The sequence below is a fragment of the Schistocerca cancellata genome, chromosome 6 (assembly GCF_023864275.1).
Source record: "Schistocerca cancellata isolate TAMUIC-IGC-003103 chromosome 6, iqSchCanc2.1, whole genome shotgun sequence".
In the NCBI taxonomy this organism is placed as follows: Eukaryota; Metazoa; Arthropoda; class Insecta; order Orthoptera; family Acrididae; genus Schistocerca; species Schistocerca cancellata.
In genome coordinates this window covers 348,675,559-348,693,563 of record NC_064631.1, presented here as the reverse complement: position 1 = coordinate 348,693,563, position 18,005 = coordinate 348,675,559, and the positions used below count along the sequence as shown (strand labels likewise).

The 18,005-nt window shown below is 39.3% G+C and overlaps 1 protein-coding gene across 1 annotated transcript in view; it reads right to left on the bottom strand.

Moving 5' to 3' along the window:
- Window positions 1-2,885: 2,885 nt before the first annotated feature.
- The window catches only part of LOC126088321 (uncharacterized), a 54,034-nt gene continuing 38,914 nt past the window's right edge, over window positions 2,886-18,005 (bottom strand). Inside the window, exons 5-6 of the mRNA XM_049906453.1 lie at window positions 6,659-6,760; window positions 2,886-3,106 (exon numbers count right to left, since the gene is read on the bottom strand). Of these exons, the coding sequence (XP_049762410.1) occupies window positions 3,083-3,106; window positions 6,659-6,760 (126 nt within the window). The 3' untranslated portion in view covers window positions 2,886-3,082. The remainder of the gene's footprint in view (window positions 3,107-6,658; window positions 6,761-18,005) is intronic.

Here is an 18,005-nt window from a genome sequence, read left to right as displayed (position 1 = left end):
AGAACATAGATGGCTGGAATCATCTTCCTGAGATGCACCACAATCTGTAGTTATTTTCATCCTGCTCCTTCAAAGCCTGCTGAACAGCCTCTTCAAGACGATGAATGACGTGCAAGTTGATCCTTCTTTTCCTTTTCTGGCATATCTCAAAGGAGTAGCATTATTCACTGTATGTTCAAACTGCTTATGTTTGACAGATACCTACATTTTGGGGTTTACTTCCACCTGACACAAGACACTGCACACTTTTCTACAGGAGAATTGTGTTGCACTGGTTGACTTTCTGTTTCAGTTTTATAGGGAGACAGCATCTCAGACATGTCAGTTAGGGAGTTGGATGTGATACATTAAGTTCTCCTTGGTCCACTGAGTTTTCTTTGGTCCCTGACTTTGCTGCATAGGGCCCCTACACCTACCAATGATATTCCATGCTCATTCAAATCAATGATAGGAACTGTTTCATTTACTGAGGAGGAGACAATATCCCTGGGAAAGGATAGTACTTGAAACACATTCAATGTTTATGGTGCAAGTTTCTCAGGAGCCCATCCAAAATACACATTCACAGTAGATTTCAACTGCATGTCAGCTGTCAGCACAATTTACAGCTACTTATGAACAGTAACTGACTCATCCCATGCTCAAGAATATCATTCAGAGTGGGGCCACGTTGTGGCTGGTGCAGTGGTTCCCAGAACAGCAAACAAATAATTGTAAAATAAGCTAACTGATTCTTTTTTATTTCTGGATGAGGTACATTACAAGGACAACACATTCCTTTGAAGAAGTGAAGTGATTAACAAACAAGAAAGTATTTTGCATTTTAACAAGAGAAAATTTGGGATAAAATTTACTGGTTCCCTGAAGCTACTAGGAACTTTGACTGTTGAACTTTTGTTCTGTTGAAGCTATGATCACAAACAACCTCATTCTAATAGGTCTTCAGGAAGTATTCCTTGAGCCATTCATTAATTACAAAGAACTTTTATTTATGATTGAACACTCAGACTTTGTTTCCTGCAAATAATCAACCCTGTCATTTTTGTGTTCATCATTCATTCAAAATAAAGTTCTTCTAACACAGATAGCCATTCAAAATATATTTCCCATTACTCTTCAATAAACATCATCAAACAACTCTTTGTCCTCCAGATACAAATTTGAACTACCTCTACCTTCCACCTCTTGCCTACCCTTTCTTTTCATTTTCACTGTTGTCAGATGCCAAGGAAATCACTGATATACTATACTGGAATGGCACAGTCCATGAAGCTCTTATAACTACATCACAACAAGTAAGGTTACCTTTGCTTGCCCTCCCAGTAGAAGAAAAATTTTGCCAAGTCATGTTATCTTTAGGTGGCCATGGAATGCATATGAAAAATAAGAGATTATGTGCTTGACAAATCAGACAGTTCATTACCATCAATACATTTAAGCTGAAATTACTATTTTGGCACTATGTAGGAAGAAGAGTGCACACCACCAATATTGAGAGAGGCATGTTTCACTATATACTGTCAAAGAAAATCAAAGATAATGCAAAAGGTATCTTACCAGTGATTTTAGTACTCTACAAGAAATACCTCTGTGACCAGAAGATGTGCAGCAATTTAAATCTTATTGGTGGTTTTATTTTAGATAGTATTGTCTCAGTGATATTGTAAGCATTTTGAGATAAATGTAATGGTTCTACATTTGCTGTTATTAGGTCCAGAGTTTCCTACCACTGTTGAGTACTAATATGTGAATTTGGTGTTGTAATAGTTCAGTGTGAAATATACTAATGTATGATTGTTAAGACAAGTATGAGATGAAATGTAGACCTCAAGAGTCAGGTTTATTTCAAGTGTGTAATCACCTTAATTGCATGTCGTTCCACTCCTTGAAATTTTCTCATGTTTCATTAATTTCCTAATACCAGTTTTGTTAGTGTTGGGGAGTTTTGTTTTTATTTATTAACTTTTTTTGCATCGCACAAGAGTTTTGCATTTTTCATTCTAAACTGGAGGAGTTAAAATACTGTAATGATGTAGTTTCAGCTATTGTTAACAGACAGTCCTCAGAATTATACAAAACTATGTATTCCTAATAGTAACAAATTGCATCTTTGGTGTTATTCATATTATTTCCTTTTCTCTTCCAACTGAGCCATACTTTTTTTAAGAGTGAACTACCATATGAAGCACTCCTCTATAGGAGTAAATCATATTCTTTGGCTTGAATAATCGCTAACATGGCAGTCATTATATACCAATATTGGACCAAAAGATGATATGAGTGAATGACTGTTTTTTTTCTTTTTCTTTTCAATAACTAGAAGTGACATCCTTAATAGACAGTAGTCTGATCTGATAGGAAAATAAATGGTACAAAGATTGGTTTGCAGGACACAGAATCAATTTCCTGTCCAGAAACTTGTGAATATTTACTACTGCTTCTGGATAGGATGACTTGTGGTGTCATACTTCGTTTGGCATGTGTTTCTTGGGTATTACTTTGAAGAAGTTTGTTTTGACCATCTTATACTTTATTTACATCTCATTGACAAATTGTAAAAAGAGGATTACACAAATAGATACTACACAATATGTAGTGTACTGTAAACATACGTTCTCCCAATACAAAAAAATGTAAAATCAAACAGAAACAGAGATAAGGTATGGATAACTCCAGGCATTAAAGTGTCTGGTGTTGAGAGCTATATTTAATTAAGAGGCCAAATAGTAGCAGAAAAAAAAACCTAGCTCTGGTAGAAATAGTAATGCTTTCAAAGCATTGGCCACCAAATTCAATGGATACTTCTCTCTGCTGTAGTATAAAAAACTGTATTAACAAATAAATAAGTGTTCTAGGAGTATTCCTGATGATTTTAAATACACTGAAGTAATACCAGTCTACAATACTGAAGATAAACAAACCATATTACAGATTCATTCCTATCCTTCCAGTTTTTTCAAAAGTTTGTGCAAAAAATGGTGTATAGTAAACAGTGACTCATTTTTCTAAGTGGAACTTTTTACCTGTTGCCTTTTGTACAGGATTCACCTTGCTTAGCTCTTCAAGGACTTAATTTGTGAGGTTATGCTGTGGTTTCTCTGTGGTACTGTAAAAATAACACAACTGTGAAAAAAAATTTGTAGTGTAGGGGCTGACCTGTGATAAATGAACTGCTAAAATTATTTATTGCAAGCTGATCATCTTTAGCTAACTGATTCCAATAAATGTGAAAATACCATAATTAGCCTCATTTAACATACTGGCCATTAAACCAAATTATAACAAGAAACAAGACATCAATGAGCAGTAGTGCCACTACTTGCAAAAAAATTCAGATCAGTTAACTTACACTTGATCCATCTACTCCTTGTTGTTCTTTGTTGTTGATAACAAAAATCAATTTTGGCTGAAGTGCTAATTGCACAATCACAACAGAAGATGCAAAAATAATTTTCAAATATGCTTCACCTACTTGTCTATAGTTCAGAGTGGAGTTATGTACTATGATGCAAAGGTATTCTACTAGCTCCCATCTAACATGAAGCAAGAAGCTGGGACACCAACCAATTGAAAAGAAAATTAAGACACATCTGATTAGCCATTGTTTTGGTACACTATTTGAATATCTAGATTTCTGTTAGCTACATGGCTGGTAACAGTGTCCATTGCAAAGATAAATGTCAAGTAATAATTTATTGTAAAAGGTACTCTGTATTTACAGAGTTACGTTAGTGTAATCAAGTACATATTAAGTTAGGATAAAAAAGAAATCAGAGCAGTTTAATATAACTGATGAAGCACCAGCTCTCCCCCCCCCCCCCCCCCCCCCAAAAAAAAAAAAAAAGATAAGTTTTCTTTCTAATTAACATGCATAAATGAGTGATAGTTTGATGCTAATATAGTATGCAGATTGTGTTTCACTGATTTGATTGTCTTCCGAATCAAAAATGTTCTCATTATTGATGAAATTTATGGAGCACAATTAATGAATTACTGATTGAATGAATGAACAAAAAATGATAGATCTTATCAGAGTGTACAACAATGATATTGAAGAGGAATTTTAAGTCTTACCATACTTTAAAATAATTATTACTACAAATTGTGAATTTTATTGGTGTTAAAGACTTCATTCAAGCTTTGATGTAACATGTAACAAACCCAGTGTAAATAAGTTACTGAATATGCTAAGGCAGCACAACTTCCATCATGTAAATTCAGAACCAACAAGACTACAAGCGTGCTTGGATAATGCTTTTGTCAACTGTGCACGTGATATGTACTCCACCAAGGTAAAGGAATTTGTTTTCTCAGACCACTCCATGTTAACAGTAGAGTTAAGACATTTTATAAAAGGGGATGAGAGCAAGGCTGCACAAAAGTTAACAAAATCTAATACCTTAATATTAACAAAACACAATCTCATCAAACTAACACACCAGCTGAGCATAACAAACTGGGACAAATTATTTCAAAACTGTGATTCCTGTGCCCAAACAGTTTATGAAACATTCCACAATTACTTAACAGGTATTTTAAAAGCCCATCTTGTTCAAAAGAAATACCATAAAACAAGAAAGGGTAAATTTTGGTACACCAAAGAACTGGAGAATCTAAAAAATAAGCTACTGCTGTTGAAGCGCCTTGCCAAAGTAAACAATTCTAATGAAATTAAGGATCTCGAAAAATTCACTAAGAAACTGTATAAGAAAGAGTTGCAATTGGCGAAACTAAGATACAACACAAATTTCATAAAAAATAGTAGAAACCGATGCAAAACAGCCTGGTCAGTAATTAATACTGTTAAAGGTGAAGTCAGAAACTTTGACAAGACAGTCACAATACCAGCAGATACATTCAATAAATATTTTGTAAGCTGTGCTGATGATATCAAAAAGCTGATCGGTAAACCCAATGTAACATGTATAGATTATCTGAAGAGAGCAAACCTAAATCATAATAGGGCCAGATCATCATTGAAACACTTCAATGAGGTATGCCAACATGAAGTTCTTAAAATAGTCCAACAAATGAAAAATTCATACAGTACAGATATTTTTAATATGTCAAACAATCTATTGAAAGAAATCATACATTACATTGCAGCATCATTGACATATTCCATAAACCTGTGTCTCATAGAAGGGTTTTTTCCTGATCCTCTCAAACTATCCAAGGTAACTCCAGTCTTTAAGAAGGGTGTCAAATCAGATCCTGCAAACTACAGACCAATTTCACTAATTCCAGTACTAGGAAAAGTCTTTGAAGGCATAATATATAAGCAGATGTATGAGTACCTAGAACTAAATGGTATGTTAAGTGCATCACAGTTTGGTTACAGAAAAGGAAGGTCAGCTATACATGCCATAGAGCTCTTAGTCAGAGACATTCTAGCAGCATTTGAGGACCATGCGCATGCACAGGTAACCTTATGTGATCTGAGCAAAGCTTTTGACTGTGTTGACCACTCACTTCTGCTCTCTAAACTTGAGGACTATGGAATATGTGATAAAAGTTTAAAACTCATCAAATCATACCTCAATAAAAGAAAGCAGGTGGTGAGTTCAGGAAGTCATCTGTCAAACATACTCGAGGTTCATCACGGTGTGCCACAGGGATCTAAATTGGGACCACTTCTTTTCCTTGTACACATAAATGACTTACCAGGAAATATAGAGGTAAAGACATATATGTATGCAGATGACACAACTTTTCTATCTGTAAACCATGTACTTGATAACCTTGTAAGTGATATGAAATTGGCAAAAGAAAATGCAACATCATGGTTTAATGCCAATGGTCTGCTATTAAATGAGGAAAAGACCCAGAATATGTGGTTCAGTCTATCAAAGACTACAAAAATAGAAAAACAAAAGACAAAGTTTTTAGGTATCGTACTTGACAACAGTCTAACATGGAACTCTCATGTTGATCACATAGTGGTTAGGTTGTCAAGAGTTATATATTTGTTGAAGAGACTGATGTGTTGTGTGACATTTGAGTATGTAAGGACAGCGTACTTTGCCTTTTTTCAATCTGTTTTAAGGTATGGCTTAATACTCTGGGGAAACAGCAGAAAAATAAATGAAATTATGGTGATCCAAAAGAAAGCAATCAGAGTAATGGCCAAGGTAGATAATAGAACACATTGTAAACCATTGTTCATTAAATATAGAATTTTAACAGTAATTAATTTATATATTCTTGACAGTGTTAACTACATACTTGCTGAACTACCTAATTTAAGTGTAACAAATGAAAGGCATGGCTACTATACAAGAACGTGTACTTCTCTGCTGTTGCCACAAAATAGATTAGCTAAAACTAACAATAGTCATAAGTATATGGCAATTAAAATATATAACAAATTGTCTAATAATGGGTCAATCAAGCCTGACAAATTATTTAAAGACAATGTTCATAACTTCTTGTTAACTAATCCATTCTATTCATTAGAAGAATTTTTAGAAATGCCCAATATCAACTTAAATATGTAAAAATTTATTTTATAAAATTAATAGGTTAAGTGAACTGACGAAGTCTATTGCGTGTAATAATGCTGAATGACTAATAAAGAATCTGAATCTGAATCTGAATCATCATTAATTTCATGAATAAAGAACACTCTTAATGATATGAAATGCCAACAAATACTTACATTTTGTAGATAGTTTAGGACTGCTGTTACAAAAGCCTCCATATTTACAGTGTTAGATCCATCCATGCTTTGTATTGTTATTTTTAAGAGTGCAATTTCACTCTAAAAAATAAAAAGTGAGGTACTGTTAGTCCTAGAGTACTTAGTACAAAAAAAAACTGAGAAAAGCTTATTATAAAATGTTTAAAGCAGCTGCTAGTCTAATTCTAATGTTCAGTTGTCTAGTTAGATTAGATTAGATGTGCTGCTTGTTCCACAGACCAACAGTGAGGAGACTCTTTAGGGTGTGGAAGATGTCAAGATGTCAATTAAAAAATATATATATATATATATATATTTTAAAAGAAAGATGATGAGACTTACCGAACAAAAGCGCTGGCAGGTCGATAGACACACAAACAAACACAAACATACACACAAAATTCTAGCTTTCGCAACCAACGGTTGCCTCGTCAGGAAAGAGGGAAGGAGAAGGAAAGACAAAAGGATATGGGTTTTAAGGGAGAGGGTAAGGAGTCATTCCAATCCCGGGAGCGGAAAGACTTACCGTAGGGGGAAAAAAGGACAGGTATACACACGCACACACACACATATCCATCCACACATACACAGACACAAGCAGACATTTGTAAAGGCAAAGAGTTTGGGCAGAGATGTCAGTCGGGACGGAAGTACAGAGGCAAAGATGATGTTGAAAGACAGGTGAGGTATGAGCGGCGGCAGATTGAAATTAGAAATTAGCGGAGATTGAGGCCTGGCGGATAGCGAGAAGAGAGGATATGCTGAAGGGCAAGTTCCCATCTCCGGAGTACTGACAGGTTGGTGTTAGTGGGAAGTATCCAGATAACCCGGACGGTGTAACACTGTGCCAAGATGTGCTGGCCGTGCACCAAGGCATGTTTAGCCACAGGGTGATCCTCATTACCAACAAACACTGTCTGCCTGTGTCCATTCATGCACAGCATTCATGCACAGCAACAAACTGTCCATTCGCATGAATGGACACAGGCAGACAGTGTTTGTTGGTAATGAGGATCACCCTGTGGCTAAACATGCCTTGGTGCACGGCCAGCACATCTTGGCACAGTGTTACACCGTCCGGGTTATCTGGATACTTCCCACTAACACCAACCTGTCAGAACTCCGGAGATGGGAACTTGCCCTTCAGCATATCCTCTCTTCTCGCTATCCGCCAGGCCTCAATCTCCGCTAATTTCTAATTTCAATCTGCCGCCGCTCATACCTCACCTGTCTTTCAACATCATCTTTGCCTCTGTACTTCTGTCCCGACTGACATCTCTGCCCAAACTCTTTGCCTTTACAAATGTCTGCTTGTGTCTGTGTATGTGTGGATGGATATGTGTGTGTGTGCGAGTGTATACCTGTCCTTTTTTCCCCCTAAGGTAAGTCTTTCCGCTCCCGGGATTGGAATGACTCCTTACCCTCTCCCTTAAAACCCATATCCTTTTGTCTTTCCTTCTCCTTCCCTCTTTCCTGATGAGGCAACCGTTGGTTGCGAAAGCTAGAATTTTGTGTGTATGTTTGTGTTTGTTTGTGTGTCTATCGACCTGCCAGCGCTTTTGTTCGGTAAGTCTCATCATCTTTCTTTTTAAATATATTTTTCCCACGTGGAATGTTTCCCTCTATTATATATATATATATATATATATGTCTGCTTGTGTCTGTATATGTGTGGATGGATATGTGTGTGTGTGCGAGTGTATACCCGTCCTTTTTTCCCCCTAAGGTAAGTCTTTCCGCTCCCGGGACTGGAATGACTCCTTACCCTCTCCCTTAAAACCCACATCCTTTCGTCTTTCCCTCTCCTTCCCTCTTTCCTGATGAGGCAACAGTTTGTTGCGAAAGCTTGAATTTTGTGTGTATGTTTGTGTTCATTTGTGTGTCTGTCGACCTGCCAGCACTTTCCTTTGGTAAGTCACATCATCTTTGTTTTTAGGTATATTTTTTCTTTGTGGAATGTTTCCTTCTATTATATATATATATATATATATATATATATATATATATATATATATAAAGATGATGTAACTTACCAAATGAAAGCGTTGGCATGTTGATAGACACACAAACAAACACAACACACACAAAATTTAAGCTATCGCAACCAACGGTTGCTTCATCAGGAAAGAGGGAAGGAGAGTGAAAGGCAAAAGGTTGTGGGTTTTAAGGGAGAGGGTAAGGAGTCATTCCAATCCTGGGAGCAGAAATACTTACCTTAGGGGGAAAGAAGGACAGGTATACACTCGAATACACACACATATCCATCCGCAGATACACAGACACAAGCAGACATTTGTAAAGGCAAAGAGTTTCGGTAGAGATGTCAGTCGAGGCGGAAGTACAAAGGCAAAGATGTTGTTGATGACAGGTGAGGTATGAGCGGCGGAAACTTGAAATTAGCGGAGGTTGAGGCCTGGCGGGTAACGAGAAGAGAGGATATACTGAAGGGCAAGTTCCCATCTCCGGAGTTCTGACAGGTTGGTGTTAGTGGGAAGTATCCAGATAACCCGGATGGTGTAACACTATGCCAAAATGTGCTGGCCGTGCACCAAGGCACCACAGGGTGATCCTCATTACCAACAAACACTGTCTGCCTGTGTCCATTCATGCGAATGGACAGTTTGTTGCTGGCCATTCCCACATAGAAAGCTTCACAGTGTAGGCAGGTCAGTTGGTAAATCAAGTGGGTGCTTTCACATGTGGCTCTGCCTTTGATCGTGTACCCTTTCCGGGTTACAGGACTGGAGTAGGTGGTGGTGGGAGGGTGCATGGGACAGGTTTTACACCGGGGGCGGTTACAAGGGTAGGAGCCAGAGGGTAGGGAAGGTGGTTTGGGGATTTCATAGGGATGAACTAAGATGTTACGAGGGTTAGGTGGACGGATGAAAGACACTCTTGGTGGAGTGGGGAGGATTTCATGAAGTATGGATCTCATTTCAGGGCAGGATTTGGGGAAGTCGTATCCCTGCTGGAGAGCCACATTCAGAGTCTGATCCAGTCCTGTAAAGTATCCTGTCACAAGTGGGGCACTTTTGGGGTTCTTCTGTGAGAGGTTCTGGGCTTGAGGGGATGAGGAAGTGGCTCTGGTTATTTGCTTCTGTACCAAGTCGGGAGAGTAGTTGCAGGATGCGAAAGCTGTTTCCAGGTTGTTGGTGTAATGGTTCAGGAATTCCGGAATGGAGCAGATTCGTTTGCCATGAAGACCTAGGCATGGGGAAGGGACTGTTTGATGTGGAATGGGTGGCAGCTGTCGTAATGGAGGTACTGTTGTTTGTTGGTGGGTTTGATGTGGACGGACGTGTGAAGCTGGCCATTGGACAGAAGGAAAGTGGCGTGGGATTTGGAGTAGGACCAGGTGAATCTGATGGAACCAAAGGAGTTGAGGTTGGAGAGGAAATTCTGGAGTTCTTCTTCACTGTGAGTCCAGATCATGAAGATGTCATCAATAAATCTGTACCAAACTTTGGGTTGGTCTTCAAAAGTGAAGAAGTTGTGGGTGAGGATGAAGCTGGGTAAGGTAATGAGGAAAGAGGTTTTAGGTAGGGTGGCAGGTGATCGGCATGAAAGGAAGTGCTCCATCACAGTGAGGCCCTGGACGTGTGGAATATTTGTGCATAAGGAAGTGGCATCAATGGTTACAAGGATGGTTTCCAGGGGTAACAGATTGGGTAAGGATTCCAGGCGTTTGAGAAAGTGGTTGGTGTCTTTGATGAAGGATGGGAGACTGCATGTAATGGGTTGAAGGTGTTGATCTATGTAGGCAGAGATACGTTCTGTGGGGGCTTGGTAACCAGCTACAATGGGGTGGCTGGGATAATTGGGTTTGTGAATTTTAGGAAGAAGGTAGAAGGTAGGGGTGCGAGGTGTCGGTGGGGTCAGGAGGTTGATGGAGTCAGGTGAAAGGTTTTGTAGGGGGCCTAAGGTTCTGAGGATTCCTTGAAGCTCCACCTGGAAATCAGGAATGGGATTACCTTGGCAAACTTTGTATGTAGTGTTGTCTGAAAGCTGACGCAGTCCCTCAGCCACATACTAGTGACGATCAAGTACCACGGTCGTGGAACCCTTGTACACCGAAAGAATGATGATGGATCGGTCAGCCCTCAGATCACGGATAGCCTGGGCTTCAGCAGTGGTGATGTTGGGAGTAGGGTTAAGGTCTTTTCAAGAAGGATTGAGAGGCAAGGCTGGAAGTCAGGAATTCCTGGAAGGTTTGGAGAGGGTGACTTTGAGGAAGAGGAGGTGGGTGCTGCTGTGACGGAGGACGGAATTGTTCCAGGCAGGGTTCAATTTGGATAGTGTCTTGGGGAGTTGGATCATTAGGAGTAGGATTAGGATCATTTTTCTTCGTGGCAAAGTGATATTTCCAGCAGAGAGTATGGGTGTAGGACAGTAAATCTTTGACGAGGGCTGTTTGGTTGAATCTGGGAGTGGGGATGAAGGTGAGGCCTTTGGATAGGACAGAGGTTTCGGATCGGGAGAGAGGTTTGGAGGAAATGTTAACTACTGAATTATAGTGTTGTGATTCCAGATTGTGTTGATTCGAATTTTGAGGTTTTGGGGGGAGTGGAGCTGGAAGTGGGAGATTGAGTAGGTGGAGAGACGGTCTGTGTGCAATGAGAGGAGGTTGAGGTTTGCTGGAAAGGTTGTGAAGGGTGAGTGAGTTGCCTTTCCGGAGGTGGGAAACCAGGAGATTGGATAGTTTTTTGAGGTGGAGGGTGGCATGCTGTTCTAATTTGCGGTTGGCCTGTAGGAGGATGCTCTGAACAGCCGATGTGGATGTGGGAGAGCAAAGATTGAGGACTTTTATTAAGGATAGGAGTTGACGCGGGTGTGTTCATTGGCTGAGTTGCTGTGTAGGTGAAGGATTAGGCAGGTGAGGGCAATGGATTGTTCAGTTTAAGTGTGAGGCCTTTTTGTTTGTGTGTCTATCAACCTGCCAGTGCTTCCGTTTGGTATATATATACAAATTGCATCTTTGGTGTTATTCATATTATTTCCTTTTCTCTTCCAACTGACCCATACTTTTTTAAAGAGTGAACTACCATATGTGAAGCACCCCTTTATAGAAGTAAATTGTATTCTTTGGCTTGAATAATCGCTAACATGTCCTCCACATACAAATTTGAACTACCTCTATCTTCATCCTCTTGCCTACCCTTTCTTTTCATTTTCACTGTTGTCAGATGCCAAGGAAATCACTGATATACTGTACCGGAATGGCATATATTGAGAAAATAGTTTATGATAATGTTCTTTCCACAGATTCTAAGTCAGCAAAGAGTAAGAATTTTGATACATTCTTCCATTTAAAAATTAATGTTGGTCCATACAGTATTTTGTAATGTCAACTACTTTGTAGTCAAAATTTTCCTTAACATATATTGCCACTCCCCCCATTTCTTTATTTACTCTACAGTATTGGGTTGCTAAGTTGTAACTTGGTAAAAAGGGCATGATGCAGTTGCTAGTAACATGGTGCTCAGTGAAGCATAATATCTGGGCATTATTTATACAGTCTTTCTCATTAATGTTGATAAGCAATTGGTCTATTTTGTTAGGGAGGCTTCTCACATTTTGATGAAAAATTGATAACCCTACCTTCTTTATTTTGTCAGTGCTGTTATTTCTTGACTGAGATTCCAGAGGAGTCTGCCGAAAGTCATGTAGTAGTAAACATTTGACATTGTTTAGGGTATTGGCTTATTCTTCTTCAGGCCTGCACATAAAAAATCATTGAAACAGGAAGGCAGCACAACATTTCTTCCACTAGACACCATTCTATCTGTTGTAGTTGTCTTCTCATTTGTGGTTGCTGGTGACACTATTGGCTGCCTGGTTGATTCTGTAATTGCTGGGACTGATGCTTCTGTTAATGTAGCTTTTGTTGACTTCACCTTTTCAAGTAGACCTACTGCTTCTGTCACTGTTCTGTCTGTTGGCATGTCAGCAGGAGTTGTATTTACAGTACCATTGCTTTTGAAGTGGTAATCAACTGATACTGATAGCTGCTCGACTGTTTTTGGATACATCATTGGGATGGCTGTATTGTGAAGACTTATCTTGCAAACTGAGTCTTTCTAGTGTACATACAATTTTTTCACCTGACAACAATATTCTTTGACCATAGTGTTGTGTCCATCACCTTGTCCTTTAGATGGAAGTCCACAACAATCTTGAAGCTGCTGTTCACACCCTTTGTTTCCAGTTTTTCTACGTGAAAGTTGCTATATCCTGGAAAGATTTTCTCAGGGAATTTGGTTACATTTTCAGTTGTTATGCCATTTTTCACTTTTCCTAAATGAGACCATGCTCTTTTCTTACCATACAAAATTCCTTAGTTTGTCTGCCATGGTGAAATAACAAACGTGGTTTTGGTAGGTGAAGTGATAATCTTTGACCACTAAAAAAATAAAATTATCACAAAAGTAGGCTGACTATTTTTGTACCATAGCGTAAGTGATCACTTACACAAGCATGACAGACATCACTAATATGAGCCACAAAAATAAATTATATAAGTAAACTTAAAAAAGTTTGGATATGTGGTAGAAAGAATGGATACACAAATTTTTGAGATTGTGCATTAGATAACAAATGATTTATTAATAGAAAAAAAGGTGACAGACAAATTTTAATGACAATCACTGAGGCAGATGTTTCTGGAATAAGTTTAGGTAGTCACACAAGTGCTGCACTCACAAAAAAATTATTTGAAATATGTAAAAAAGTACATGGTACAAGAATATTAAGCACAGTTAGCAACAATATGTGGACAAGCATTATTGACATTGAAAATTTGGTAATATTTAAACAGGGTGTTCTGACTGTGCAGTCATCAAGCATGACTTCACTTTGAGAAGTACCTGGTTAATGGAGATGCATTGCAGTTTATATTCATGAAGAAAAATGATCAGAAAAAATAATTAACTTTTTAATTGGTTTATAGAGAAGAGCTACAAAGAAACTGTGTTCATGAGATATATACAATATCTGTTTTTCCTCTAAACTTTGTAGTAACTATATGCAGTTATGTAGAACATTTTTTATATATTTATTGAAGACTGTTTTGTATCTTTTTATATGTTTGTTGTTTTGTATGTTTGACTCATTCCACATCTCATGTGACGTGCTCACAATACGAGATCTACGGAACATGAAATAAATAAATAAATAAGGTGTTTTTTATTCCGGAGATCGACCAAAGCCCCAGTAAAATAGTGCCTGAAATAAAAACCCAAGGCCCCATAATATCTCACGGAAGTAACAGTAGAGATGATAGTTATATACCCATAGTTACAGCAGTTGTTAATATACAGTGTCTATCATTCTTTGTAGAAGAAGTCAAACCAGATGTTTTATGTATCTGTGAACACTGGTTAGATGAAGCAGAAGGTGACTATTACAGAGCCATTGAATATTTGGACATGGTAAATTCAAGGTATCGAACTACTACAATTCATGGTGGTGTATCTGTATATGCATGCAAGACTCTTAGAGTACAGGGTGCACCCATCTGCAGTTGGTCGCTCATGTCGGCACCAATGATGTGTGTCACTATGCATCAGAGGAAATCCTCTCTGGCTTCCGGCGGCTATCTGATTTGGTGAAGACTGCCAGTCTCACTAGCGGGATGAAAGCAGAGCTCACCATCTGCAGCATCGTCGACAGGACTGACTGCAGACCTTTGGTACAGAGCCGAGTGGAGGGTCTGAATCAGAAGCTGAGACAGTTCTGCGACCGTGTGGGCTGCAGATTCCTCGACTTGCGCCAAAGGGGGGTGGGGTTTCGGGTTCCGCTGGATAGGTCAGAAGTCCACTACATGCAGCAAGTGGCTACACGGGTAGCAGGGGTTGTGTGGTGTGGACTGGGTGGTTTTTTAGGTTAGATGGCCTCGGGCAAGTACAGAAAGGGCAACAGCCTCAAAGGGTGTGGAGCAAAGTCAGGACATGTGGGGACCAAGCAGCAATCGGTATTGTAATCGTAAACTGTTGAAGCTGCATTGGTAAAGTACTGGAACTTCAAGCACTGATAGAAAGCACTGAAGCTGAAATCATTCTAGGTACAGAAAGCTGGCTGAAGCTAGAGATAAATTCAGCCGAAATTTTTACAAAGGCACAGACGGTGTTTAGAAAGGATAGACTGCATGCAACCGGTGGTGGCGTGTTTGTTGCTGTTAGTAGTAGCTTATCCTGTAGTGAAGTAGAAGTGGATAGTTCCTGTGAAATATTATGGGTGGAGGTTACACTCAACAACTGAGCTAGGTTAATAATTGGCTCCTTTTACCAACCTCCCGACTCAGCAGTATTAGTGGCAGAACAACTGAAAGAACATTTGGAATACATTCCACATAAATTTTCTCAGCATCTTATAGTCTTAGGTGGAGATTTCAATTTACCAGATATAGACTGGGACACTCAGATGTTTAGGACGGGTGGTAGGGACTGAGCATCGAGTGACATTATACTGAGTGCACTATCCGAAAATTACCTTGAGCAATTAAACAGAGAACCGACTCGTGGAGATAACATCTTGGACCTACTGATGACAAACAGACCTGAAATTTTTGACTCTGGAATTGCAGAACAGGAAATCAGTGATCGTAAGACCGTTGCAGCATCCCTGAATATGGAAATTTTTACAAAGGCACAGACGGTGTTTAGAAAGGATAGACTGCATGCAACCGGTGGTGGCGTGTTTGTTGCTGTTAGTAGTAGCTTATCCTGTAGTGAAGTAAAAGTGGATAGTTCCTGTGAAATATTATGGGTGGAGGTTACACTCAACAACTGAGCTAGGTTAATAATTGGCTCCTTTTACCAACCTCCTGACTCAGCAGCATTAGTGGCAGAACAACTGAAAGAACATTTGGAATACATTCCACATAAATTTTCTCAGCATCTTATAGTATTAGGTGGAGATTTCAATTTACCAGATATAGACTGGGACACTCAGATGTTTAGGACGGGTGGTAAGGACTGAGCATCGAGTGACATTATACTGAGTGCACTATCCGAAAATTACCACGGGCAATTAAACAGAGAACTGACTCGTGGAGATAACATCTTGGACCTACTGATAAAAAACAGACCTGAACTTTTTGACTCTGTAATTGCAGAACAGGAAATCAGTGATCGTAAGACCGTTGCAGCATCCTTGAATATGGAAGTTAATAGGAATATGAAAAAAGGGAGGAAGGTTTATCTGTTTAGCAAGAGTAATAGAAGGCAGATTTCAGACTACCTAATAGATCAAAACAAAAATTTCTGTTCTGACACTGACAATGTTGAGTGTTTATGGAAAAAGTTTAAGGCAATAGTAAAATGCGTTTTAGACAGGTACGTGCTGAGTAAAACTGTGAGGGATGGGAAAAACACACCGTGGTTCAACAACAAAGTTAGGAAACTACTGCGAAAGCTAAGAGAGATTCACTCCAAGTTTAAATGCAGCCAAAACCTCTCAGACAAACAGAACCTAAACGATGTCAAAGTTAGCATAAGGAGGGCTATGCGTAAAACGTTCAGTGAATTTGAAAGTAAAATTCTATATACCGACTTGACAGAAAATCCTAGGAAGTTCTGGTCTTACGTTAAATCAGTAAGTGGCTCGAAACAGGATATCCAGACACTCCAGGATGATGATGGCATTGAAACACAGGATGACACACATAAAGCTGAAATACTAAACACCTTTTTCCAAAGCTGTTTCACAGAGGAAGACTGCACTGCAGTTCCTTCTCTAAATCCTCCCACAAACGAAAAAATGGCTGACATTGGAATAAGTGTCCAAGGAATACAAAAGCAACTGGAATCACTCAACAGAGGAAAGTCCACTGGACCTGATGGGATACCAATTCGATTCTACACAGAGTATGCGAAAGAACTTGCCCCCCTTCTAACAGCCGTGTACCGCAAGTCTCTAGAGAAATGAAAGTTTCCAAATGATTGGAAAAGAGCACAGGTAGTCCCAGTCTTCAAGAAGGGTCGTCGAGCAGATGTGCAAAACTATAGACCTATATCTCTGACATCGATCTGTTGTAGAATTTTAGAACATATTTTTTGCTCGAGTATCTTGTTGTTTTTGGAAACCCAGAATCTACTCTGTAGGAATCAACATGGATTCTGGAAACAGCGATCGTGTGAGACCCAACTCGCTTTATTTGTTCATGAGACCCAGAAAATATTAGATACAGGCTCCCAGGTAGATGCTATTTTCCTTGACTTCCGGAAGGCGTTTGATACATTTCCGCACTGTCGCCTGATAAACAAAGTAAGAGCCTACAGAATATCAGGCCAGCTGTGTGGCTGGATTGAAGAGCTTTTAGCAAACAGAACACAGCATGTTGTTATCAATGGAGAGACATCTACAGACGTTAAAGTAACCTCTGGCGTGCCGCAGGGGAGTGTTATGGGACCATTGCTTTTCACAATATATATAAATGACCTAGTAGATAGTGTCGGAAGTTCAATGCGGCTTTTCGCGGATGATGCTGTAGTATACAGAGAAGTTGCAGCATTATAAAATTGTAGCGAAATGCAGGAAGATCTGCAGCGGATAGGCACTTGGTGCATGGAGTGGCAACTGACCCTTAACATAGACAAATGTAATGCATTGCGAATGCATAAAAAGAAGGATCCTTTATTGTATGAATATATGATAGCAGAAAAAACACTGGTAGCAGTTACTTCTGTAAAATATCTGGGAGTATGCGTGCGGAACGATTTGAAGTGGAATGATCATATAAAATTAATTGTTGGTAAGGTGGGTACCAGGTTGAGATTCATTGGAAGAGTCCTTAGAAAATGTAGTCCATCAACAAAGGAGGTGGCTTACCAAACACTTGTTCGACCTATACTTGAGTATTGCTCATCAGTGTGGGATCCATACCAGATCGGGTTGACGGAGGAGATGGAGAAGATCCGAAGAAGAGCGGCACGTTTTGTCACAGGGTTATTTGGTAACCATGATAGCGTTACAGAGATGTTTAGCAAACTCAAGTGGCAGACTCTGCAAGAGAGGCACTCAGCATCACGGTGTAGCTTGCTCACCAGGTTTTGAGAGGGTGCATTTCTGGATGAGGTAACGAATATATTGCTTCCCACTACTTATACCTCCCGAGGAGACCACGAATGTAAAATTAGAGAGATTCGAGCGCGTATGGAGGCTTTCAGACAGTCGTTCTTCCTGCGAACCATACGCGACTGGAACAGAAAAGGGAGGTAATGACAGTGGCATGTAAAGTGCCCTCCGCCACACACCGTTGGGTGGCTTGTGGAGTATAAATGTGGATGTAGATGTAAAGGAAATAGACTTAAAAAAACTTTTCCACACA